General features: G+C 45.0%; 1 protein-coding gene across 2 annotated transcripts in view; it reads right to left on the bottom strand.

Annotated features, from left to right (window-relative positions):
• Nucleotides 1–26547, bottom strand: part of sardh (sarcosine dehydrogenase) — a 46462-nt gene that overhangs the window by 6787 nt on the left and 13128 nt on the right. For both annotated transcript variants that reach the window (XM_081702514.1, XM_081702515.1), the window contains exons 10-19: nucleotides 26244–26334; nucleotides 25763–25904; nucleotides 23884–23967; nucleotides 23385–23498; nucleotides 22879–23017; nucleotides 22663–22776; nucleotides 22270–22417; nucleotides 20169–20262; nucleotides 6588–6750; nucleotides 5587–5755 (exon numbers count right to left, since the gene is read on the bottom strand). In XM_081702514.1, coding sequence (XP_081558640.1) covers nucleotides 5587–5755; nucleotides 6588–6750; nucleotides 20169–20262; nucleotides 22270–22417; nucleotides 22663–22776; nucleotides 22879–23017; nucleotides 23385–23498; nucleotides 23884–23967; nucleotides 25763–25904; nucleotides 26244–26334 — 1258 coding nt within the window. The remainder of the gene's footprint in view (nucleotides 1–5586; nucleotides 5756–6587; nucleotides 6751–20168; nucleotides 20263–22269; nucleotides 22418–22662; nucleotides 22777–22878; nucleotides 23018–23384; nucleotides 23499–23883; nucleotides 23968–25762; nucleotides 25905–26243; nucleotides 26335–26547) is intronic.

Genomic DNA, 26547 nt, shown 5'->3' on the forward strand with positions numbered 1-26547 from the left:
GAAGTTGCTCCGGAAATTCCAGAAAGTTGCCGAGTGACGTCACTAGTAGACAACTGAACAACTGCAATTTTCTAGTGCCATTTCTTCAGATTTGGAATTCCGACTGGTAAACACCTTTTATGTTAGCCATTATACTGAAAACTGAACCTAAAAGTATTACAAGTAATCTTGTCTATTAACAATTATTTATACCAGGGGCGTTAGATTAGTCAGTTAGCTACTGGATATACATCTCATTTTATTAGCTTGTCATGTAGTTCTCTAGCTAGCTCGTTAACTTTTGCTAATAACCAACGTCCTAGCTAAGCTAATGCTAGCTAATGCATTTGCTTTAGTGGTCCAATATGTGTTTTTGGTAGGTTAAATCAAATGTGTCTAGCCAAAATATAAAATATATGAATTATCGTTACCAGTCAGTTAGCTATTATTATACTAGCTAATGTTGGCTAATGTCAACTAAAATGGGTGAAGTAATTTGCACTTGCCCTGTTTATTTCCATGCACACAGAGGCTCTTGAACACCTCTGTTTAGTTTCTTTACATGCCCTTATTATTAGAAAAAGCAATCCTAAGATCAAGTAGACATGTGAGCCCAGCTTTCCACATCCCAAACGATTTCTGGATTCCTTCTAGTTTTTTTTTTGTTGTTGTTATAGGATCTCTATATGAACTGAGCTTGCTGTTTGTTTCTTATTAAGTCTCCAGGCTAAATGGTCCTTCCGGTTTTGGGGCATTCTTCATTAGTTCCTTCACTTCATGAACCTTATTTGCTACTGTACCTCTGCACTGTGGGTTTTTAGCAATTTCCTGTGCAATAGATCTTACTTGCAGGAGAGCAGATGAATCTTTAGCAGAGCTACGCAGCTGCTCCAAATCTTCCAAGTTTAACTTTCAGATCATACTTTTACTTTTAACTTTGTTTCCCTGTACGAAATCTTTGGCTACATCCCACAACATAGCCGCACCAACTTCTCCATTACCAGTTATCTAAAAAGGTCTTCAGTTCTTCTACTATTGTGGTCATGGATGTTATACTGTTCAGTTTTCCTGTGATAAGACTACACAGGGTTTCTTTGTAGCACAACCTGGAGTGGAGTTTTAAAAACAAACCAGAGTGATCTCAAAAGGTCCCTCCGACCTATTCTGCAGTCTCTAACTCTTGTGTCAGTCCTTACTTCCTCTGAAAGTCATGCTTCTCTCTTATAATTTCTTGAAAATCAGGTCTACTCTTGGTGCCTTCCAGCTGATCTCCATGGAAGGAGCCTGATACAGGGTAAAGGGTAAAAGGTCTCCTCTGTGTTGCCTGCTGCCTGGCTCATACTGCAAAGTCTCTTTTCTCCAAGTCCTACGCAGCTTTCAAACTGTTGTTATAGATGGCAGCACCAGAATGAATCTGTTAACAAGAATGTACTCGCTTCTCTTCTGTTGCACCTCCTCAGCGTAATCATCGTCAAAGTACACCCTCTAATGTGGCACATTGATTTTTCTTCTTCCATGCAATGACCTGTCCACTGGAAAAAGTAGATCCCAAGATAAGTGTGGACACCGCTGATCTAGGACACCCAACATTATGGCCAATTATCAGGATACAGGATCCACATTATGCATTATGTCTTATGCATGTGCTTATGTTTTATGCAAGTGTTCCTCCATTTATATATGAGAGAGAGAAAGGGCTGTTTAATTTTCTTTGAATAGATTGTTGATGTTCTTGGATACAAAAAAGTTCAGTTTCTAATTATTTTAGAAAGAGGCAGAACAACTTGAGTCCACCTTAGCCAGAGACCGACGCAGGACAGAGTCCACATTACCCACAGGCTGACAAGACTGAGTCCACCTTGCCCAGAGACCGACACAAAACAGTCAAAATGATGTAGTACCCAAGTCCAGTCTTGGTCTCGACAGCACTTTTGCAATACGTTTTTATATGACTGTTATCAATTTCAGACCCTACCAATAGTGCATAACCTGTACAATTTGGACAAAAAATAGCTATCAAGGTACATTTGACAAGGTACGGTTTGACTTATGATTTGCAATTAGCCAAAGAAGAGGGGGAATGGGGCCTACGTTCTCTTAGAGATTATTAGTTTGCAACACAGATTAGAGATATGATATGCAGCACATTATATGATGCGTAATAATTAACATTGAAGAGAAAGCACTTTCCATGCAGGCAATCTTAGTTAATAATCTACAGTGTTACTACATAAATACTACTGATGAGCCATCCATGACACCATAGGGTTGTGCCGATATACAATGCCATCATTCATGCCCAGTACCAAAATGCCCCACCACCAGAGTACATCCTGCCTGTTGTAATTATAGTACTTGTAACAATTACTGTTTTTGTAGAATGTATATCTCCAGTGCCAAAATCAACTCATAGCAGGATTATTTATTAATTGATTTTTACAGAAAAGTCCAGGTCTGATAGAACTGTTCAGGAAATGATATGATAATATTGCAATTTTTTCATGCATTTATAAGGGATTGTTAAATCTTAAAACATGTTTGACTTTATACATTAAACAAACAAGAACAAGGAAGGAGAGAAAATTATGTCTGAACAGGAATAGACAATATGGAGAGATCAGTGGAAGTGTACCAGCTCACAGGAATTGAGGGAATTTGAGCGGAAAAACCTGATAAGGTAGTTTATTAAGAAATTCCTCTACGATAGTAACCTCCTGTTGGCTAGAGAAACTGGAAACCAGTACCATATTTTTAGGGCTGCCATGTTTTCAAAGAGGACATTTGTGAAATGGCCCTAGAGAGTAAGAGAATAAGACAATATCTTTAGGATACATCTTAGTTATACATTTCAAAAATAGCTGAGAAAAGATAAACACAATGATTATACTTCTGGTGGCAGGAAAAAAGACTCTTGCCAGGAAAGGGTTAATCTCAGGAGAGCCCTTTAAACTTTAAATACATGGATGGAAATGTCAATGGACATTTACAAAATGGAGATGATAACAGTATTTGTTAATTGGAACAATTTGCTTCCCACTGGGAAAATGTGTTAACTATACAATTCCGCATAGGCTTGATTTGATATTCACAATTGAATGATTATGTTGTGAAGAAAAGATCACTCCCTACTTGTACATAGTAACCTATGTTTTTATGTCTATACCTCAAAGTACTAGATTTATGACACACGTAAATATATATGATATATAGGTCTACATACAGTATTTTATGGAAATGCATATTTGATGTATATGTCAGGTTTCAGATGCATCTCAGCATGCTTGACTAACATCGCGTCATGGATGACAGCCCACCACTTGAACCCCAGTAAAAGCTTCTGTACATCCCAGGAACTTCCAACCCTTACCATGACCTCACAATTTCCTTTGAGAACTCCCTGGTATCAGCATCTGAAAAGCTTGCAGCCTGGGCATAACATTTGACAACCAGTTGTCGTTCTCAACTCAAGTTTCAAAATCTGACCCAGTTTTGCAGATTTCTGTTTGTGCAGTCTCGTCATCTCAAATCAAGACTACTGCAACGCCCTACTTGCTGGTCTTCCTCTAAGAGCCATCAGACCTCTACAACTTGTCCAGAATGCAGCAGCATTTGTATTCTTCAACCCTCCAAGGCTCACATGTCACTCCACTGCTGCATTCCCTTCAGTGGCATCCAGTAGCTGTGTGCATCAGATTTAAAGATTTTGATGCTCACCTACAAAGTCAAAAACGGACCGGCCCCTCCATACATGATGTCAATGGTCAAAGCAATGATCAAACACCATGCTTTAAATCTCATGGAAGACGAGCATCGAGATTGTTCTCTGTTCTGGCTCCCGGATGGTGGAACGAACTTCCACTGGCTGTCTGGACAGCAGAGTCACTTGCAGTCTTCAAACACAGACTGAAGACTCATCTACTGGTGGAATATTTAGAATCATTGATCCTGCTTGGATAACCAAAACTCTAGCACATGTAGATTGATATTGTTTGATATTGCAGTCATCTTTGTCTGAGATAGATCTTCTACGTATTTTGCAGTTCTAGACATCAGCATTGATTCCTGTATTTCAACAGTGTTCTAGTTCAATGGTATCTTGAACTCTAACCTACTGTACTGGCTAGGATGCATTCTACGAGTAAATGACAAAGCATTTTTGTAAATTGTTCTGCATAAAAGCGTCTGTCAAATGCCAAAAATGTAAATGTGAGTGATGCTGAATGCCAGTAAAAGTAAAAGAAACAAAAAGAAAGCTACACTAATATCCAGATCTCTGATGTGGAGCTCCAGAGCTGCAGCAGCTGCGAGATCCACACATAGTGCATGGTGTGCTGGGGGATTAGCACATAGACTTAATCAGAAGGCTTCAGCAGGGAAAACTCTGGGCACCAGAGTGCCAGGAATGACCATGACTGCTCTGCATAATGGCAGCAAGCCATCCACAGTCCTGCTGTTGGGAATAGATTAGCACAGCATTTCAGCTTTGAGTGCTCACAGTGCTGTCTACGACCGAGCGTTTACAGTGCTGTCTACGACAATGACCGAGTGTTCCCAGTGCTGTCTACGACCGAGCGTTCACAGTGCTGTCTACGACAAAGACTTGTGATTTTTGGTAGATTAGTTGTTTATTGAAAAATCTTTGTTTCTTTTACTTAAGACTTTTAGCCAGGCTAAAGACCTATTGTTCTTCTTGTTAATGAATTTGAAAGGGTAATTCACATTAATTTTTTCTCGGCTTGGTTACTGTAATTCTTCATATGTGGATGGGCTCGGCTATGTCATCGTCATCTGCAGCTAGTTCAAAATGCTGCATCATATCTTTTAACCAGGAATAGGAAATGTAATTCCACACTACCTGTCCTAGCATCTTTTCACCAGCTTCCGCTGACATTTACGGTTGATTTGAAGATTTTATTGTTGGCTTTTAAAGCCCTGAATGTGATGGCACCAGCACACCTTGCAGAGATTGTGCAAGTTCATATTCCATTGAAAGCTTATAGGCCTGCCAGTGTAATGAGATCCCCAGGTCTGAGCTCAGGAGCAGGGGTCATCCAGCATTTACAGTAGCTGCCATGACTCTGTGGAACAACTTGCCTTCCTATATTAGGGTGGCTCAATATTCAGATATGTTTAAGTCAATGCAGAGGATATTTCTTTACTTTGGCATTTGAATCCAGCTGAGTTGGTATAGTGGTTGTAACTAGTTTACTATGTGTTTATGTTTTAGCGTTTACTGTTATGACTGTATCCATTTTATTTAATGGTAATTTTTAACACTGTTTGTATAGCACTTTGGGCAACCATGATTGTGAAATGCACTATATAAATGATTTCACCTTGCCTGGCCAATGATGGCAGCAGTCATTTATGATTGGGCTGTTACTGGTATGGGCCTTTCAGCAATAATATTTGATTGGTTGTCAGAAAAGTCATAAATGACTGTCCTACCCAGACTAAGTTGTCATTAAAGTGTGAGAGGCAGTAATTTACGATTTGTTTGCAATTAGCATTGGTGGCTCAGTCGTTTAGGACTGGGTTGTTAGTGAGGATATGCAACAAGCTGTTTATTATTTGGTCATTAATAGCATGGGCTTGGTAGTGACTCACTCGTCAATGGTGAAACAGACAATCCGTCGATGCAACCCCGTGGCCTTCTGGGATTCCAGTGCTTCGCGACCCAGAAAAGGGATGGACGTCTTCATCTTACAGGTGAACGCAAGCCCCGCCTCCAGGGGCGTGTCATCAGGACGAAGGTCAGCATGCCAATGCCTGTATCCTGAGAGAGAGAGAGAGAGAGAGAGTGTAATGGAAACATAGAAAGAGAGTGAAAGAGAGAAAGCGTAACAGACAATTTAATTACCCTCTAATACTAAGCTTACTAATGTACTACTATTTGTCATGGCCAACAGAGTGCCCTGATCTGAACTAATTACACTATGCTGTTTTGCTCCCTGCTACAGATCAAACAAACGAGAGAGATGCACACTCACACACATCCAACAGCCACGGAGATCAGCGAGAAGAGCACTCCAGCGGTACTCCCTCTCAAACCATTCCACACCCTCCCCAACCCCCTACTGCTCCCCGCAAACCTCCGCACACCACCCCACTCCCCCTTGCTCAGAGCGCTCCCTCTCTCTCTCGCTCTCTCTCTCTCTCAGAATAAGGAACACATTACTGCCCATATCCCTGCAGCTTACCCTACAGCACAACTGTAGCCAATCCTGGTCAGTCCAAGTGTGCGTATTTTAGATTTATAAATATGTGACAGAGAGGAGAGAGGGAGGGGGACAGAGAGGAGAGAGGGAGGGGGACAGAGAGGAGAGAGGGAGGGGGAAAGAGAGAAAGAAGAGGGAAGGAGGGAGGAAGAGAGAAAGAAGCACTTTTCATGCAGAGCTGCTAATGGATTGCTCTCTGCAGTAACCTGTTTCTCTGGAAACCCTGTGTAGTGCACTTCAATTTTGCTGCCTCTACATCTTCAACTACAGTACATAACAGTTACTCCCTGGAATCTTCTCTCTCTCTCTCATACTCACTCACTCACACACACACACACACACACACACACGGCGCACTCAAAGTGACCCAGTGTGTCTTTCTCCCAACACCTTTTTCGATGCTGAGTGAGTCGATGGCTCTGTAACCAGCGTTGCGGACACCGTATTTGGCTCCAGCGGACATGACGGCCTGGTAGACAGGCACACAGGACTCTTTAGGGATGTGCAGCTCCCAGCCCAGCTCCCCCACAAAGGAGAGGCGCATGGCACGCACCTGCACCAAGAGCGACAGGGAGAAGGAGGGAGAAGGAGGGAGGCGGAGAGGCAGAGACAGTGTGTGGGAGAGGGGGACGTAGAAGAAGTTATTTATACTTTCAGTTTTAGGTTTTAACTATGACTTTATTGCTTTTCACCACATTTCCTTACAGTAGACATTACAATAAGGGTATATGGGATGCAGCTTGGACACAGTATGACAGAGCAGAAATGAGCATCAGGGCTCCACTCCACATGAACACACTCCAAACACACCCCGCCTCACACACCCTCTTCCATTCTCTACGAACACTACCCCCTCTTCCCCCCCCCACATACACACCCACCCCCCGCCACGTGAACACTACCCCCTCTTCCCCCCCCACATACACACCCACCCCCCGCCACGTGAACACTACCCCCTCTTCCCCCCCCACATAATACACACCCACCCCCCGCCACGTGAACACTACCCCCTCTTCCCCCCCCACATAATACACACCCACCCCCCGCCACGTGAACACTACCCCCTCTCCCTCCCCACATACACACCCACCCCCCGCCACGTGAACACTACCCCCTCTTCCCCCCCCCACATACACACCCACCCCCCGCCACGTGAACACTACCCCCTCTCCCCCCCCACATACACACCCACCCCCCGCCACGTGAACACTACCCCCTCTTCCCCCCCCACATACACACCCACCCCCCGCCACGTGAACACTACCCCCTCTTCCCCCCCACATACACACCCACCCCCCGCCACGTGAACACTACCCCCTCTTCCCCTCCCACATACACACCCACCCCCCGCCACGTGAACACTACCCCCTCTTCCCCCCCACACATACACACCCACCCCCCGCCACGTGAACACTACCCCCTCTTCCCCCCCCACATACACACCCACCCCCCGCCACGTGAACACTACCCCCTCTTCCCCCCCACACATACACACCCACCCCCCGCCACGTGAACACTACCCCCTCTTCCCCCCCACATACACACCCACCCCCCGCCACGTGAACACTACCCCCTCTTCCCCCCCCACATACACACCCACCCCCCGCCACGTGAACACTACCCCCTCTTCCCCCCCACACATACACACCCACCCCCCGCCACGTGAACACTACCCCCTCTTCCCCCCCCACATACACACCCACCCCCCGCCACGTGAACACTACCCCCTCTTCCCCCCCCACACATACACACCCACCCCCCGCCACGTGAACACTACCCCCTCTTCCCCCCCACACATACACACCCACCCCCCGCCACGTGAACACTACCCCCTCTTCCCCCCCACACATACACACCCACCCCCCGCCACGTGAACACTACCCCCTCTTCCCCCCCACACATACACACCCATCCCCCGCCACGTGAACACTACCCCCTCTTCCCCCCCCACACATACACACCCACCCCCCGCCACGTGAACACTACCCCCTCTTCCCCCCCCACACACACACCCACCCCCCGCCACGTGACTACCCCCTCTTCCCCCCCCACACACACACCCACCCCCCGCCACGTGACTACCCCCTCTTCCCCCCCCACACACACACCCACCCCCCGCCACGTGAACACTACCCCCTCTTCCCCCCCACACATACACACCCACCCCCCGCCACGTGAACACTACCCCCTCTTCCCCCCCACACATACACACCCACCCCCCGCCACGTGAACACTACCCCCTCTTCCCCCCCACACATACACACCCACCCCCCGCCACGTGAACACTACCCCCTCTCCCCCCCCACATACACACCCACCCCCCGCCACGTGAACACTACCCCCTCTTCCCCCCCCACACACACACCCACCCCCCGCCACGTGACTACCCCCTCTTCCCCCCCCACACACACACCCACCCCCCGCCACGTGAACACTACCCCCTCTTCCCCCCCCACACACACACCCACCCCCGCCACGTGAACACTACCCCCTCTTCCCCCCCCACACACACACCCACCCCCGCCACGTGAACACTACCCCCTCTTCCCCCCCCACACACACACCCACCCCCGCCACGTGAACACTACCCCCTCTTCCCCCCCCACACACACACCCACCCCCGCCACGTGAACACTACCCCCTCTTCCCCCCCCACACACACACCCACCCCCCGCCACGTGAACACTACCCCCTCTCCCCCCCCACACACACACCCACCCCCCGCCACGTGAACACTACCCCCTCTCCCCCCCCACATACACACCCACCCCCCGCCACGTGAACACTACCCCCTCTTCCCCCCCCACACACCCACCCACCCCCCGCCACGTGACTACCCCCTCTTCCCCCCCCACACACACACCCACCCCCCGCCACGTGAACACTACCCCCTCTTCCCCCCCCACACACACACCCACCCCCCGCCACGTGAACACTACCCCCTCTTCCCCCCCCACACACACACCCACCCCCCGCCACGTGACTACCCCCTCTTCCCCCCCCACACACACACCCACCCCCCGCCACGTGACTACCCCCTCTTCCCCCCCCACACACACACCCACCCCCCGCCACGTGAACACTACCCCCTCTTCCCCCCCCACACACACACCCACCCCCCGCCACGTGACTACCCCCTCTTCCCCCCCACACACACACCCACCCCCCGCCACGTGAACACTACCCCCTCTTCCCCCCCCACACACACACCCACCCCCCGCCACGTGAACACTACCCCCTCTTCCCCCCCCACACACACACCCACCCCCGCCACGTGAACACTACCCCCTCTTCCCCCCCACACACACACCCACCCCCCGCCACGTGAACACTACCCCCTCTTCCCCCCCACACACACACCCACCCCCCGCCACGTGAACACTACCCCCTCTTCCCCCCCCACACACACACCCACCCCCCGCCACGTGAACACTACCCCCTCTTCCCCCCCACACATACACACCCACCCCCCGCCACGTGAACACTACCCCCTCTTCCCCCCCCACACATACACACCCACCCCCCGCCACGTGAACACTACCCCCTCTTCCCCCCCCACACACACACCCACCCCCCGCCACGTGAACACTACCCCCTCTTCCCCCCCACACATACACACCCACCCCCCGCCACGTGAACACTACCCCCTCTTCCCCCCCCACACATACACACCCACCCCCCGCCACGTGAACACTACCCCCTCTTCCCCCCCCACACACACCCACCCCCCGCCACGTGAACACTACCCCCTCTTCCCCCCCACACACACACCCACCCCCCGCCACGTGAACACTACCCCCTCTTCCCCCCCACACACACACCCACCCCCCGCCACGTGAACACTACCCCCTCTTCCCCCCCCACACACACACCCACCCCCCGCCACGTGAACACTACCCCCTCTTCCCCCCCCACATACACACCCACCCCCCGCCACGTGAACACTACCCCCTCTTCCCCCCCCCACATACACACCCACCCCCCGCCACGTGAACACTACCCCCTCTTCCCCCCCCACATACACACCCACCCCCCGCCACGTGAACACTACCCCCTCTTCCCCCCCCCACACACACCCACCCCCCGCCACGTGAACACTACCCCCTCTTCTACTGCATGTGAACCCTACGCCTTCTACAGACTAAAAGTGAATCCTGATATGTTTAACAGTTGCTTAGATTATTATCAACTAGCAGATCTTTCAAGCATTATTGCAAAAAAGTAATTAGACCTAAAGTTCTCTTAATCCAATTAAACCCTTATCTGGTTTGAGCACAATTCTTCCCCTGGCCTATGTGAAGATTTCTTAACCTTTTTATTGGAAATACTGAGACTATTAATAGGTCTAGTATTTTTACTTCAGGTCTAGACTTTTCACTTTTTCCATCTTACTGAGGCATCTTCGTGAGTTTGAGACCACAACCACTCTGCTTGATGTTATGCATTTGGTTAACATTTGATATTTTAGGACCATTTGTACAAAACATCATTAATACATCGCTAACTTCTGGTATGGTTCCTGCCATCTTTATGCATGCTGTAGTTAATCCTCTGCTTAAAAAGCAGAACCTTGATGCTACAATGGTCAATAAATATTGACCAATTTCTAAACTGAATTTTTTTGGCCAAATCAGTGGAAAAGGTTGTCTTCCACCAACTTTTAACATTTTGAAGTGATAACAGCATTTAGAGATTTTTCAGTCTCATCTGAAATACAGAACATTTCCAATGGAGATCGGTGATTATTTGTCCTCAGCTAATGTGACTTGCAGTGTACCAAAAAGGTCCATATTAGGGCCCATCCATTTTTCACTATATATGTTACAATTAGGTCAAATTATTAGGAAGCACAAGGTCAGCTTTCATTATTACGCTGAACATATACAGCTGTACATTTCCATTGGACCCGATGAGAACAGCTTTTTCTGGTTTCACCCAAGGTAAGAGAACCCACACACTCTGGTGGACATGCACTTGAATTAGTACTGACATGGTGTAGACATAGAGAACGTAGTTATACAACCCCAGTCAGATGCCTTCTCAGACCATTCCTTAATTTTATTTGAACTACGTATGAGCCACAATATAGTAACCTCGTGTCGCTATCATACCAGATGCACGATCACGTCAGCCACTGCACCTAGATTTATTGTGAATCTCCCAGACTTATCATTTATGACTAGGATACCCTCAAACTCCATGGAACGTGATCAAATAACTGAATGCTTAGAATCAGTATTCCGCTGCACACTCAATGTTGCTCCACTTAAGAATAAAAAAAGGGGGCATAAATAAACAAATAAATAAATAAAACCATGGTATAATGATCACTTTCACAATTTAAAACAAAACACTCGAAAAATAGACCATAAATGGCTCCACACTATGCTTGTAGTCTTCCAGCTTGCAAGGAAGGAGAGCCTTCTCAAGTATAGAAAAGCACATATTACAGCTCAAACATCTTATCTCTTGACCCTAATAGAAAAGAAAAAATAATCTTAGATTTCAATTGCACATCTAACTAGGAATAAAACTGAGAACAAAGCTCAGATTACATCATTACACAGTAGTACTGAGTTAATGACTTTCTTTAATGAGAAAATTAGGTACATTAGAGATAACATTAGGAGTATTAACATGATATCAGGCAGCTACTTAGAGATCTAAAAACGACTAGAATCCTTTACACATAGCCAAGAACCAGATTTCACATCTCTGATCTCGCAATCAAAATCCTCCATTTGCGTACTAGATTCACTGCCCACACTTTAAAGAAAATCCTACCTGAAGTAATTGAACCTTTACCTAATTTAATAAACTCCTCCTTGAACATTGGCTAAATCATTCAAATCAGCAGTAATCAGACCACTTATCAAAAAATCTATCCTCGATCCATGTCAGCTGTCAAAATACAGGCCAATCTCAAACCTTCCATTCATTTCCTAGATCCTAGAAAAAGCAAAAGCAGTAGCTCAGCAGCTAGGCTCAGCTCTGAATCAGAACCAGATACATGAAATCTTTCACTCAGGGTTTATGTCTAAACATAGTATGGAGACAGCACTAATTAAAAAAGTCAATGACCTGTTGTCAGCTTCTGACCAGGGTTATGTCTCTCCTTATATTGCTTAATTTGAGTGCAGCTTTTGACACTATATATCACAACTATTTTACTAGACAGACTCAAAAATGTTGTTGGCATTAAGGGAATAGCTCTTTCCTGGTTTAGATCTTATCTAGCTGTTCGTTACCACTTTATTAACATACATGGAGACTTCTCAGCATACAAGGTTTCCTATGTTGTCCCACAAGTATCTGTTCTAGGGCCTTTGCTTTTTCTTTATATATGCTAGTTTCCATTGCTACGCTGATGATACTCAGCTATATGTCTCAGCTAAACCAAAGGACATATATCAGCTTAGTATTATTGACAAATGCATAAAGAACGTCAGAAAGTTCCTCAACATCCAGTGTCTTTCTGGGCCTAATAGAAGCACCTCTGATTTGTCAGGATTAAGTGAGACAACTAGGACCTCACTCTCCAATTTCTCAATGAATCTCAATGGTCTCCCAATTACATCTTCTCGAACAGTTAAATATCTTGGAGTTATTATGGATCCCAGTTTCTTGTTCATAGCTCAAGTAAATAATATTTTTAGGACCACCTTTCTCCAACTTTTTCTCACTTCAAGATTAGACTGCTGTAATGACTTACTATCTGGCTATACCATTAAGTGCATAAACAAGCTACAGCTAGTTCAAAATCCAGCAACCAGAGGTCTTACTAGAACTAGAAAATTTGATCACATCACACCCATCATAGCTACTTTACATTACATTTCATATTGATTATAAAATACTTCTAATTACTTACAAAGCACTGAATAGTCTTGCCCTACAGTACCTTAGAGAACTAGTGTATTATGTTCCACCATGTCTGCTTAGATCAAAAGGTGCAGGCTCTTTACTAGTACCAAGAATACACACACTACCGCAGGGGGCAAAGACTTTTCCTATAAAGCTTCCTGTAAATGTTCGAGACTCAGACATGGTCTCAATATTTAAGGCTAGGCTGAAAACATATCTGTACAGTCAGGCATTTTATCTACTTCCCATCTTAGGCTAAGGTGTAGATCTGGGGGTCCATGGGCATCAAGAGTTATGGTAAACTGGGATGTTACGATGCTGTCACTTCACTTCGCTTATGTTACTGAACTTTGTTGACTGAGGATGGCAGAGTGCTGATGTTCCATGGTGCCTTCATGCCCGTGTTTCCTTTTGGCTCTTTCCTTTTAGCTCCATCATTAGAGTCCATCATTGCAATAAATAGTTCCCTAGTTTACACACCCTCGTACCTGGACATGTCTAATAATCTAGTCTCTCTCTCTGCCGAGGTACACCTACTCCAGATGTCATGATGTTACTGAGCTTCACCCCATCCCAGCTGCCATGGCTACTCCCACCACCCCCTGGTGTCCCCTGCTGTCGCCCACCACACCTCCACCCCAGCCAACTACTTCTCCATTGCCTTTAATGGACATTTCTCTTGTAGGAAGGGATTGGACACATGCCCACCACCGGGACAAGACTAGGACCTATAGAAAGTTGGACTAGACATTAATTGTGAATTTGTTCATTTTTTATTGGATCCTCACAAGGTTTCTTCCTTATGTTCTAGGGAGTTTTTCTTTGCTACTGTTGCCCTTGGCTTGCTCACTGGCGGCTTGGACTTGGACATTTGTGAAGCTGCTTTGTGACAACTGTTGTAAAAATGTGCTATACGAACACATTTTAAATTTTGATTTTGAGCTTTTTAATGTCCATTAAAAAAAAAAAAAAATCCAACTGTCCTCAAGACATGGATGATGTCTTGCAATAGCTGTCTTGTTTCCTCCAACTGCATGAGGGGAAGTCAGAGGTTATTATTTTTGGTGCTTCGCATCTCATTAACAACATTCCCAGTAACCTTGGTCATTTGTCCAGGTGTGTTAAGTTCTCTGTGAAAAATCTTGGAGTTGTCATTGACTCAGACCACAGATTTGATAAACAAGTCAACTCTGTGATGAGCAGTAGTTTCATCCAGCTTTGCAATGTTTGTTTTTTAGACCTGGAGAAAGTCCTTTATGCATGTACTACTCTATTTCTTCATATATTGGGATTAACCACTCTATTGCAGCATTTGCAGATACTGCAGAATGATGCAGCCAGGTTATTGATCAACACCACAAACAGAGATAATATTACACCAGTCTGTGCTGTGCTTCACTGGCTACAAGTCCAATATAAGGATACAGTTTAATGTGCTTTTATTTGTTTTTAAATCATTGTCAAGATCCCCCAGTCAGTCTGCTTACACCTTCAACCTCACAGCAATCTTTGAGCTCATCCTCAGAGAACTTTCTGCTGTTCCCAGGGCTCACCTGAAACTTAAAGGTGATGGTGCATTTTCGAATTTATGCTTGCAGATTATGGAACAATTTACCGTCCTGTATTCGTCAAGTCCTGTCTATCTCAGTTTTTAATTAAGTTTAAAAACCTATTTATATAAACTTGTATTTGAATATTGAGAGACTGTGGTTAAGCGGTTTTATTGTCCATGTTTTTTTTTTACTCAACATATTTGTGTTTTATCTCTTTTTATTCATAATCCATTTCCTGTTTTCATTTTTTAAATTAACTAATTTGTTTTTTCTTTTTATTGAGGAGTCAAATGAATAACAAGGCAGCAAACAATAACAATGGTGTTGAAAGCCCCAATGTAAAGGGGATAACAATTAGTAATATCAAAAGCATATGACTTAAAAGTACATGGTGAGGCAGAGCATTCATCATAGTGATTTTTTGATGACGTTAGGGAGGAATTTAGATAGCTGAGACCAGTGAACTCTATGTAATACTTTGAACTAGATCAGCTGAAGTCTGGCACTAGGTGTAAAAGCGGTATCTAACTCAGGCCCAGGCTCTCTTGATCTTATTACCTTGGATATATTTTCCTTGGATAAGTCGTGAATATATCCTGAAAATAAGCAATTTTTGGGAAAAGGTCTAATGTCAAAAGCTCTTCCCAAGGTTGTACAGTAGCAAAACTGGTGTAATTTGAAAAGGAGGAGATTATAAAGTTCACGAAACGTCTTAATAAAGGTCACGAAAATACTTAATACCTCTTTCTTGCCATGTTCTAAAGGCTGTATCGGGCAGAAAATAAATGATTTTTTTAGTACAGGCATCATTGTAGTAGGTGACAAACTTAAATTGATGCCTGAACTGGAACCAAATGCTGAGAGTGAAAAGCACCAGTGGATTGTTACTAAAGTTTGGCAGCTTGCGAGGTATTGAGGAAGTAAGCAGTACAAGCATGGAAGATGGGGCACAAGACTGCGCCTCTAACCTTCGCCATGGCAACCCTGCAGACTGAAGCCAGAGAAGTGCTCCAAGCATGTGGGCTGACCAATAAGACAAGAAATTTGAGGGCAAGAACTGCAGCAGTTCTGAATCTCTGTAAAAGCTGATTTTCACACTCTTGAGGGCTTCCCGTCCGATATGAAAGTGTCAATAGGTTTGTCCAGGGATTTGAAAAATTTTCTAGGCAACAACAAAAGAATAGTTTGAAACAGAAAAATAAATCTGGGCAAGACATTTTTTTTTTAAATAATGTTTACTCAGGCTAGTAAAGACAGAGGAAGAGATCTCCATAGCTGTAAATCCATTTTGAGTTAAATAAAGGAGAAAGGTTTGTCTAGAAGAGGGAGCGTAAAGTACAACATGTGTATCCCCCAAATTTAAAAGTGCTAGTGAACTTGCTGGATAACATTCACTTTTCATCCTGAAAAAGAGCCAAACTTCTTCAAAAGTGACAAGATTAAAGGAAGGAAGCTCATTGGGTCTATCACATATAATAACAAGTCATCTGCATATAATGACAATTTCAGCTCAATACCTAAACGAGTGATTCCTTGGAAAAGGGGCAATGATTTCAGTGCAACTGACAGGGGTTCAATGGGAAGGTGTAATGTTTGAACACACAAAGAAGAGGATCCAATTGCTAGAGGTTTTATTTTAGCAAAAAAACTAATTCCTGGAATCAGACAGGTAAGCGTGGTCGGGTCGGTCCGGGGTCGCAGCACAGGGTAGCGTACGGGAGGTGTCCGAGCTCTGGAAAGCAGGTAGGAGTCAATAACCGGGAAACCACATAGGATGAGGATACGCTCATACGCCATATAGGAAAACAATACTTTGCGACATGTACACGGGGAAGGGAATCTTATAAAGGGGTTGGTAATGAGGAGAATGGGAATCAGGTGTCTGCTAGAAGTCCGGTGAGTCAGGTCAGGGGTGTGTGCAGGCGAGTGGGTGTGGCTTTGTGGGGCTCAGGGTTGTTCCTGGGGTTCGTAACATGAGGGCAAAAAGTAGAGGACATAAAGGGACATCCCTGTCTGGTCCCATAGGACAAAGGAAAATGATTTGGTGATCCTTAATGAGGATATTTTGGTCCTGTGAAATTATATCAGAAATAATATTCTGCAGACGTAATGCCAAAGCCTTGGTCAGAATTTTCATGTCAATGTTTAAAAGAGACAGGGGTCTATATTCATTGCAGAAGTAGGATCTTTGCTCTTCTTCAAAAGAAAGGATATCGATGCTTGGGTTAGGGTTGGGGGCAATTTCAAAAGTGAATCAAGATCATCTGTGACCATCAGGTCCATGGTAGGAAAGTCCATACCTTCAAAAAATGAAGACATCTCGACATCATTTAGCACAGACTTGAAAGCTGCATTGATTGAGAGTGGATCAGAGGGTCCACGTTGGGTCCTTTGGGGGATTATTCTGGATGCAGCCTGACACTTTCACTGATGGGCCAAAAGTCTGCAAGGCTTATTAGCATGCTCATAATAACTACTACGCCTACGCAACAATAGTTGTTCTGCTTCGGTTGTTGTAATAAGATTGATTTCAGCCTGTAGATCGAGTCTGCATTTTAATATAGCAGGTGAAGGATTGATTGCATTGAGCTTGTCCAGCTCTGTAATTTTCATCATTAGGTCTTGCAGCCTGGCTTTCCTTAATCCATTTGAGCATGCTATGTATGAAATCATTTGTCCATGTAGATAAGCTTCAAGAGATTCCCACAGAAGTAGTAGTAGCATTCTTATTAACAGTGATCAATATAGGTTGAAATAAATGTGTTATATCTGCTATTTGACAGCAGTAATGGGTTGAACGTCCAGGATGCCAAAAAGACAGGATGGTTCAAAGGTTTTATGTCTATGGTGAGAAGGGCATGATCTGAAATGACTATTGGATGATAAATGTGAATAAATGACTTTGGGAATGAGAGGGCCATTCAAAAAAAAAAAAAAAAAATCAATACAAGAATAAGTTTGGTGCAGATAGGTGTAAAAGGAAAATTCTTTAGCACCTGGGTTATAAAATCTCCAAGGATCAATTATAGCATTTTTGCTCATGAGCTCAGAAATTGATTGAAAGGCCGGGTTAATGAACAAGGATTGACGTGATCTAAAAGTGGGTCAATGGTACTATTCAATTTACAAACAATTATTAAAAGATGGGTGTTTAAAGAGGCAATTGAAGCAAATATCTTATTCATAAAATCAGGAGCACAAATATTTACCAACAGTAATAGAGTATTAAACAGAGGACCTCAAACAATCAGATATCTGCCATTCGCATCTGCAATGATGTTATGAACAGTTAAGAGAACCCCTCTTTTAATTAAGACGGCTACACGTCTGGTTTTAGAATTGAATGTTGAATGGAAAATCCCACTGACCCAGGAGCACTTTAATCTAGAATGGTCACTATTCCTAAAATGTGTATCTTGTAAAAATACCATGTCAGCATTTCAATATTTCATATGAGTAAATATCCTTAAAAAGGACTGTTCAGACCTTTAACAATCCAACTTGCAAACCTTACACAGGCCCTATTATCCGAAAGGGGATCAGTCATTTAAACCACCAAAAACACACACGCAAGCACACAATAACCCAACCAATAACCTATATTCTCCCAACTCGTGAGCTGTAAAGGCTCAGCATGGAACAGCACCCCTGATTACACAGCATGGTTCAACAAATGGAGCCCACAGAGCCAAAGAAGAAGAAGAAAAAAAAGTGTATACACCTATACACTTGCAAATGTAGAAGCTCAAAAATGCAGCTGTGCGCAACGATATCATACACGATCAGGCAGTCATCGAGTGATCAACAGAGCGAAACATGCCATTTGTTTTATACATGTACCACTGTCAATACTTAAACAGAACAAAACACCATAAGTAGAGCCACTTGAGCAAAGGATAAAGAGTGTGGGTGTGTGTGTGTGTGTGTGTGTGTGTGTGTGTGGGGGGGGGGGGGGGGGTTATAATCAGATGGTAATCAGAGATAAAATGTTCAACTTTCTGGGTGGTGTTTGGCTCAGCAAAGAAGATTTCCAGAAAAGTGAAATACGAGGAAAAGTCTCCTTATCCAAATAAGAAAAATGACTTGGTTAACGTAGCGGCAAAGCGCTTGGCATCCGCAGGTGGAGTGAAATTGTGGTGCTTGCTGTCGTGTTATCTGGAGATGCGCTGGGCAGAACATACCGTATTTAACACCTTCAAGGCGCAAAACGGTTTCTGAATGTCACTGAAGGCAGCGCAAGCTCTCGCCGTCTTGGCTGTAAAGTCAGTGAAGACCGAGCGCGCCGTAGCAGAACCATACCAGAGCCGCTGTTGCCATCGAGCTCTCTTGAGGATATCAATACAGTCTTCATAATAATGCTATAATTGGTCGTGGTGATTCGCTGGGCAAGGGAGTGATGAGCCCTATCTACCAGCAGACTTTTATCCAGGAAAATACTTTGAAGGAGCTCAGCAAAAATAATTGCGGGGGTCCCACAATTTGAAGGTTTTGACAGCGAGATCGGGCACCAAGTCCTCACACTTAGCACCAAGCTTGTTGCGCTCTTTAGCTCTGCGAAACATATCTACACACGAAGCACACACAGACACACATCTACTCCATGCAGAGTCAAAACCAGAAGTCCATTTATTTTTCTGTAGTTGAGTTTTGTGTTTTAGTTGAGTTTGTTATTCAACTGTCTGTGTGTCTTGTGTTTTCTCATGTGCATTCCACGTACAGCACCTTGGTCACCTCAAGTTGTTTAAAAATAGTTCTTGATAAATACATTTGACTTATTTACTTAGTTACTTCTTCTGGTCATGTGTGTGGATATGCCACAGGGCAAGGCACTAAACCTACTTAGACAGGAACACCGACAGGAAGCAGCTCGTCCCCCCGCCCCCAAACATACCCTAGCTAAATATTGTCCTAATGTACTTCAGGGAGTTCCAGTGTGGAGGAGAAAGTTCAGTAAGGAGCGAGAGGGATGGAGGGAGGTTAAGTATGAGCAGCCCTAGAGAGACGCCTTCAGGCATGCCATCTGCCCAGGTTGGGCTCACCACAGCCCTCATGCACCCTGCAGGAAACTCTAGGAACTGCTCAACAAAGCAGGCCAAATTATTTCACACCTCTGGGGTGTGGTGGGTGCACCCCATAACATCCACATCCCACCCAGCACACCCCAAACGCATGCCACCCTCCACACCCAAAACCCCACACAAGCCCATATCCCAAAGACACAAATACCAAAACAACCACAAAAATACACCCAGCCACAAACCATCCTCCAAATACTCACACCCACACACACACCAAAAAATGAAAAGCAACCACAAAGAGATAAAATACAAAAACAAAACAAGCAAAAGGAGAATCTAGAGAAAACAATGAGAGAGTGAAGTAAACATGAAACGGAGGAGTGCGTGTCAGAACAGTTTGGAGGCACACCAAGTGTCACTGAGGAGCATGCACGCGCACACACAGAGCCTTAATCACTCTGGACACACCCTTCTCTCTCTCTCTGCATACAAACAGAATGATGCACAGATGTACAGAGAGAAAGTGAGAGACTCACCTTGTGTCCAGCGGCTGTTATTATTTTGTGTGTGGAAAAGGGGAAAGCCTCATTGCTCAGATCTGCATCTACAATCTCCTGCAGCAACTCCCGGCTGGGAACACGCATGCACACACAAACACACACAGATCAAAATCAGCGTCAGTTATCCATGTGTGTCGACTATCAATATATATAATTAATGTATATAATTTGTGTATACAACCAACTACAACTGTCAAGCAGCTTGCCACTTTGCATTTGGAGGACTGTGTGTGTGTGTGTGTGTGTGTGTGTGTGTGTGTGTGTGTGTGTGTGTGTGTATACACATCTTAGAGAAGAGAACCAAGAACAGGATAAGAGAGACAAATATGGATAATGAGCAAGATTAATTAAATCTTCAGTTAGGAACATTGCCACTCTCACTGAAAAAGCAAACTCTTCATCATCAGTCATCATCAAGAGTTCTCATGCCCAAGTCTGGGTTAGCTGTGGACTTCAAGAGACACCATTTAATTTATATAAATATTTATATTTTATTTAAATGTATACATAAAATCAAGTTATAAATGTGCATAAATTATTTTAAATTGACAAATTAAGGAAAAAAATTATATAAATGTATAAATTTATAGCCTTTATATAAGTTATATATTCAAATATATAAAAGGTGTATATACACAAATCTCTCTTTATTATAAAATCTCACCTTTATGGCTTTCCCCTCCCCAGACACTAATGTCATTAATGACGGATGCAAGGTTATAAGGGACAATAAGCATTATGCAAATAAAGATTACACTAATTGGGCCTTATTTGCTTGGATTCTCCATTAGCCTTGTTGGTAGCTTTCTGGTGATATACTGCCTTAAACTGAATACCATTTCTCTCTAGCTCACATCTGTAAGTCCTCATATGTAAGAGCGAGAGAGAAAGTGATAGGAAGGAGAGAGAGAGAGAGAGAGAGATGCTTGGGGAGTCTGCCACGCTGTACTTTCAACTGAAGATTTGGGTTTGACTCTATACTAACAAGACAACACACTCAGGGCCAGAAAATAAAAGCAAACCCAATCAGAATCACCTAAATTACAAAATAACTCAAAACTACATCACTTATTGGGAAACAATCAAAATCACAATAAAATTTAATTTTATCTGGAGTTAAATTGAAAGTACAGTGTGGCAGCTGTATGAGCCAAAACTGAGGTCCCCCCTGACCAAGTACAGACTCAGTGCCAACCACCTAGCCATAGACACTGGCAGACAAACAGTTCTGGCTACCTAAAGAGCAGAGACTGTGCCAGTAGTGCCAAGTCTATAAGATCCAGACATAGCTGTCATTTCTAACTGAATATACAAAATTGACCCAGATTAGAACCAAATTCTTTAACAAAATTAGTCACATATTCCATGAGTTAAAAAATCTCCATGATGAGAAGCTGCTGCATGTTCTTGGTGAACATAAGCTCAGCACACTGGCAGCGCTGTACGTTCACTGCTGCCACAGTCTGAAGGACAGCGAGTGACCATATCGGAGCCTTTTATAATAATAATAACGATAAATTAGAAATGGGGTAGTTATTGTTGTTATTACGGTTATTGTTAGCAGTTGTATTATTGTTATATCTTTTGTTGACCATGTTAATTCCTTCATCAAAAATTTGGCAATACAAATGTGAATATTTCTCATGCTAATAAAGCAGCATTGAATTGAACTGAATTGAGAGAATTAGGTATGTGGAGAGAGAGCGCGAGGGGGATGTTACAACGTGACAAAGCAGCATGTTTTGCCCAACGAGGCTGTGAACATTAACCACTTAACCATTTAAAAGGCATGATAAACATTTAAAAAATAACCAGTGGTATAAACTCCTGTTTCCAGTTTAGGGAATGCCCATGTCCACATAAGTACTCCACGGAATATCAGTCACCAGCACAGTGCCACAAGGCCCCGGAGAACCGGAGCAGACACAAACTGAGAAGGGAACAATGCCACGCGCAGAGATAAAGGATACACTCACCTGCTTACCGGCACGTGTATGCAGCCAAGTGTGGATTTATGTAGGTTTGTGGACGCGTCTACGCGTGTGCATGTGGAAACTGCATGTGGGTGTGTTCTGACCTCCTGGGGCCCTGAATGCTGATCATCCCCATGTCCTCCGAGTGGTCTGCCATGGTGCAGTCGAAGCCCTGGTCCTGGAGGACTGTCTGAATGTGACTCCAGTTGTGCTGCGCCACAGCGCCACCTACAGCCAAGTAGTATGTGTCCCCTATACATACGCACACAAGCAAGCACACACACATAGAGCATCAATAAAAAAACAAATTCAACATTTTTAGTATACCATCAGCTTCTTAATAAACATGACATTTTAATATATGCACTTCATAAAATAAAACTTGTCTGCAAGCACTTATAAATCTTGGGCCAATAAATGTACCTGTATCCACTTATGAATATGCACCTTCTGTTAAGTATTTCCATATGCATTTATGAACGGTGGATTTTACCCACCATTACATTCAGGAGTCAGGGGGAGGTGGGTGGGGCCTGCCTGCAGCCTACTGACAGTCAGATCAGACTCAGTCCCGCCCCTCCTATTCAGCATGCAGGAGTACACAGTGGAACCTGTAAGTGGACGCGTGCACACACGCACGCACACACACCCAATTCGCCTCCAGTTTAGATTAAACATGAGTGTGTGTGCGCGCACGTGAAGTGTGAGTTTACCTGGTGCTTTGTTGATATCGGCTGTGAAGAGCCAGTCTGCAGCTTTCTTGGCATCAGGGCCCATGAGGTAGAACTTGCCAAAGTAGGACATATTAAAGACCGCCACAGAACATCTGCAGGCCAGACACTCGTCCCTGATCTGTGCACATGCACGCGCCACATTCTGCATCTCACTGCAGTGATAAAGTCATGTGATACGCACATGCCTATACCCACTCCCATACCCACACGAACGGAAACGATTCTGACAAACATCTGCACGTGTATGCAAACATTAATGCATGCAGAACGAGCATGTACATGCACACTCAAATTCACACGTATATACCACCATGCACCCAACCAACCCCAGACAGACAGACATATACCTATACCACCACCCAGCACCCCACCCTCGATACCACCACCCACCCAACCCCAGAGAGAGACATGCACACACCTATACCACTACCCACCCTAGACACAGACACACACACCACCCACCAACCCCAGACAGACACACTTGCCGTGCCATGATGTGGAGGGAAGTCAAAGGTGTACTCTTTGCCCAGAAGCTCATTATATTTGTAGTCCTTGTTTTTGGTGATTTCATAAGCACCGTAATAATCGTAGTCTAGAATCTGCACACAGGAGAAAGCACCCTTTGTGAATCCCACTATTACAGTACATACTAAAACAAGAACATGGAAATCACAGATCTAAAATCTTATTTTGATATTATACATTTAAGCAGTGTTTCAGAACTCAGTCTTCAGGGAGCTCCGTTATTCAGCACCCAACTCCCCGAACCAGGCAGTGAGAAACCCCAGACAGCTCTCGCACACACACAGAAGGATCTGCAAGATTACAGCCAGGAACCTGCAGACTGATCCGGTAACACTGCAGTTCTATGTAGTACAACAGTACGCTCAAACATGCAATGAGCATTAGTTAGTGAGTGTGTGTGTGTGTGTGTGTGTGTGGGTCTAACTGCTTTAGGGCTGTCTATGTGCGTGTGTGTCTAACCGGTGCAGAGGTGTCGGTGTTAAACCACCCAGGTCTTTCCCATCCATGTCTCTCCTGGAACACACAGCCCTGCTCCTGCAGTACCTGTGACACACAACACAGGATCATTTACCACAGCACAGCGGAGCAGTGACCACCACCACCACCACACCGAACAGAGCCAGTTCATGTGATGGACCAGGGGAACTTGTCTCACACATTTCAACATTTTCTCATTTTCTTGGCTTCTGGACGTCGCTCCGCAGAAACTTCGGTTTTCAACCTCTACCTTCAGGTTTCAAAAGAGCAGGTCACCATTTCTCAAAGGATTCCTGAAGTCAGAAACAAAGGAGCAGGACAAAACAATCCTCTCCTTCAACCCTCCTTGACACACACAGACACAGTAGTTTTTCATTTCTTTCTTTTCTCCATGGCATGCATTAACCAAAAAAAAAAATAAAAAAAAATTAACACCAGTTGCTAGGCGACTTGCCTTCCACTGTGAATTCCGAAAGCTGTCCTGGGCTCAAGGATGGGTCTGGTGACTGGAGATGTGTTTGTGCGTGCGTGCGTGCGTGCGTGCGAGAGTCACACTCTCAATCGTCTTTTTCAGCTTTTTATAAGAATAAATGTGATGGATACAAAGATAAAAATAATCTCGGTGGGCTAACTTCACAACAATTGCCATGCCAATAAGGCACCGTGGGTATGTTGCATTTGGCCAATGTGTATGCGCCGTTAGACCGATACAGGAATTATGAAGCCTGCGAAGTCGTTATTTAAACTAGAGAGTTGATTTGTCTTTGTTGAACTGAAAGAAAAAGCGGAGAGAGGAGCAGAGAGGAGAAAACAAGAAATACAATATGGCCCAGGGACCTGTGTGTGTGCGCGCGCGCGCATTGTTCATTAAATGATTACACACAGTAGCAATCATTTAGAAATACAGCGGGCAAGAAGCAAATATCTCCTTCCCGTCTGGGTCAGTTTCGCTTGGTAACGTGAGGAGACTCTGAAATGAGACGATGACTGAGCACTCCTTCCAGAACAGCTTAGCATGGCTTAACATCGCAGGAGGCGTTAAAAACAAGCGCCCACCATTCTCATCGATGCCAGTGTGGAATTCAGCCGTGCGCTTGCTGGCCCGAGGCCCTACAGCCTGGCATTCTGGAGGAGGGAGGAGGGGTATTTCTGGAAACACTTCAGCTTCGTTTCCTTAGCAGTAGCTTAGCAACAAGTCCTTTAAACGGCTACACTCATCTTGAAGTCAGTGATAAAGGACAGGGTCACTGAGGGGAGGAAAAAAAAAAAAAAAAAAAAGCTCGTTATGCTAAATTGAAAGAAAACGGGTTTGGATTCGAAGGTCAGCCCTTGCATGTGCACAAGGACAAAGGACGGCCCTTCCAAGGCCGTCAACGTTGAAATCAGATCTGGGCTTTGCTCACTATGACTCCAAGTGAGAAGGTCCCACTCAGATAGCCAGGGGCTAACAGGGCCACAGAACACAACACATGTAAGCATCCAGCCAGCTGGTTAATGCCATGGTCCTACGTAAACGTCCTGGCCAGGGACGGCAGGCTGCCTGGAGTGCAGCGAGGGTCACGTCTCTACACACAGGTGCATTTAGAAAGCTGTGGAGGCAGGGTGAAGAAAAATCTGAAAGACTGTTAAAAGTCACAGTGAACTTGCCAGTAATGTCTTATCTTAGAAGTACTTATATGAGTGTTGAGACTGACATTTACTGAGAGTTTCTAAGATTTAGAATCAGCTCCTCCTACCCAACAAGACTGTGTTTAGGTGACGCACTCCTAACTCAAGAGAGTCTCAAAAAGCAAGAAAAGGAGGAAAGGAACAGAGAAGAGTGTGTGTGTGTGTGTTCGTTCGTGTGCTCATGTGACAGGACCTGGTAAAGCGGGTCCTTCCTCATGTTGCGGCCGGCCAGTGGCTCGTCGAAGGGGAACACCACGGAGTAGTTTTTTGCGTAGGACTCGTGACTGCGCTCCCTGAGCCATCGACTGTTGTTGGTTATGGAGTGGTGGAACCTCCTACAACACAACGATTAGGTGGACACACACACACACACACACACACACAGAGTTATGCTACTTTGCCATCAGCCTGCCAGATGCTACAGAGCTGCTGCTAGAAGACAGGGAAACAACCCCCCCCCACCCCACCCCACCCCAAAAAAACACACAGTAAAATCCTTCTGTCTCACACACACACACACACCCTTTCTATCTCTCCTTCATTGGTACATGTTTAGGTGGGGATTTATGTGGCTTTAGGAAAAGACACACGCACGCACACACGTCATGACATTTCAGACCTGATGCACATGTGTGTCATAGCACATATTTAGACCCAGGCAGGGACACACAAACCTGATATCGTAACCGTACATGTCCTTCTCTGGCCGGCCGTGAATGATCCAGTGGGCCAGCTCCTTTCCACAGCCTCCCCCCAACATCATACCTGCCAAATCACACACAACAAACAGCCATCAATCACACTGACACAGAACACCCCCCCCATAACTGCCAATCAAATCACACCCCCACAGAACACCCCCCACCCCCACCCCAACATCATAACTGCCAGTCATACACTACAAACAGCCATCAATCACACACATCCACAGAACACACCCTTCCTCCCAATGTGGATAGTGATCAAATTCACAATTTT

Source organism: Electrophorus electricus, chromosome 19 (assembly GCF_041902795.1).
Source record: "Electrophorus electricus isolate QZ-2024a chromosome 19, ASM4190279v1, whole genome shotgun sequence".
NCBI lineage: Eukaryota > Metazoa > Chordata > Actinopteri > Gymnotiformes > Gymnotidae > Electrophorus > Electrophorus electricus.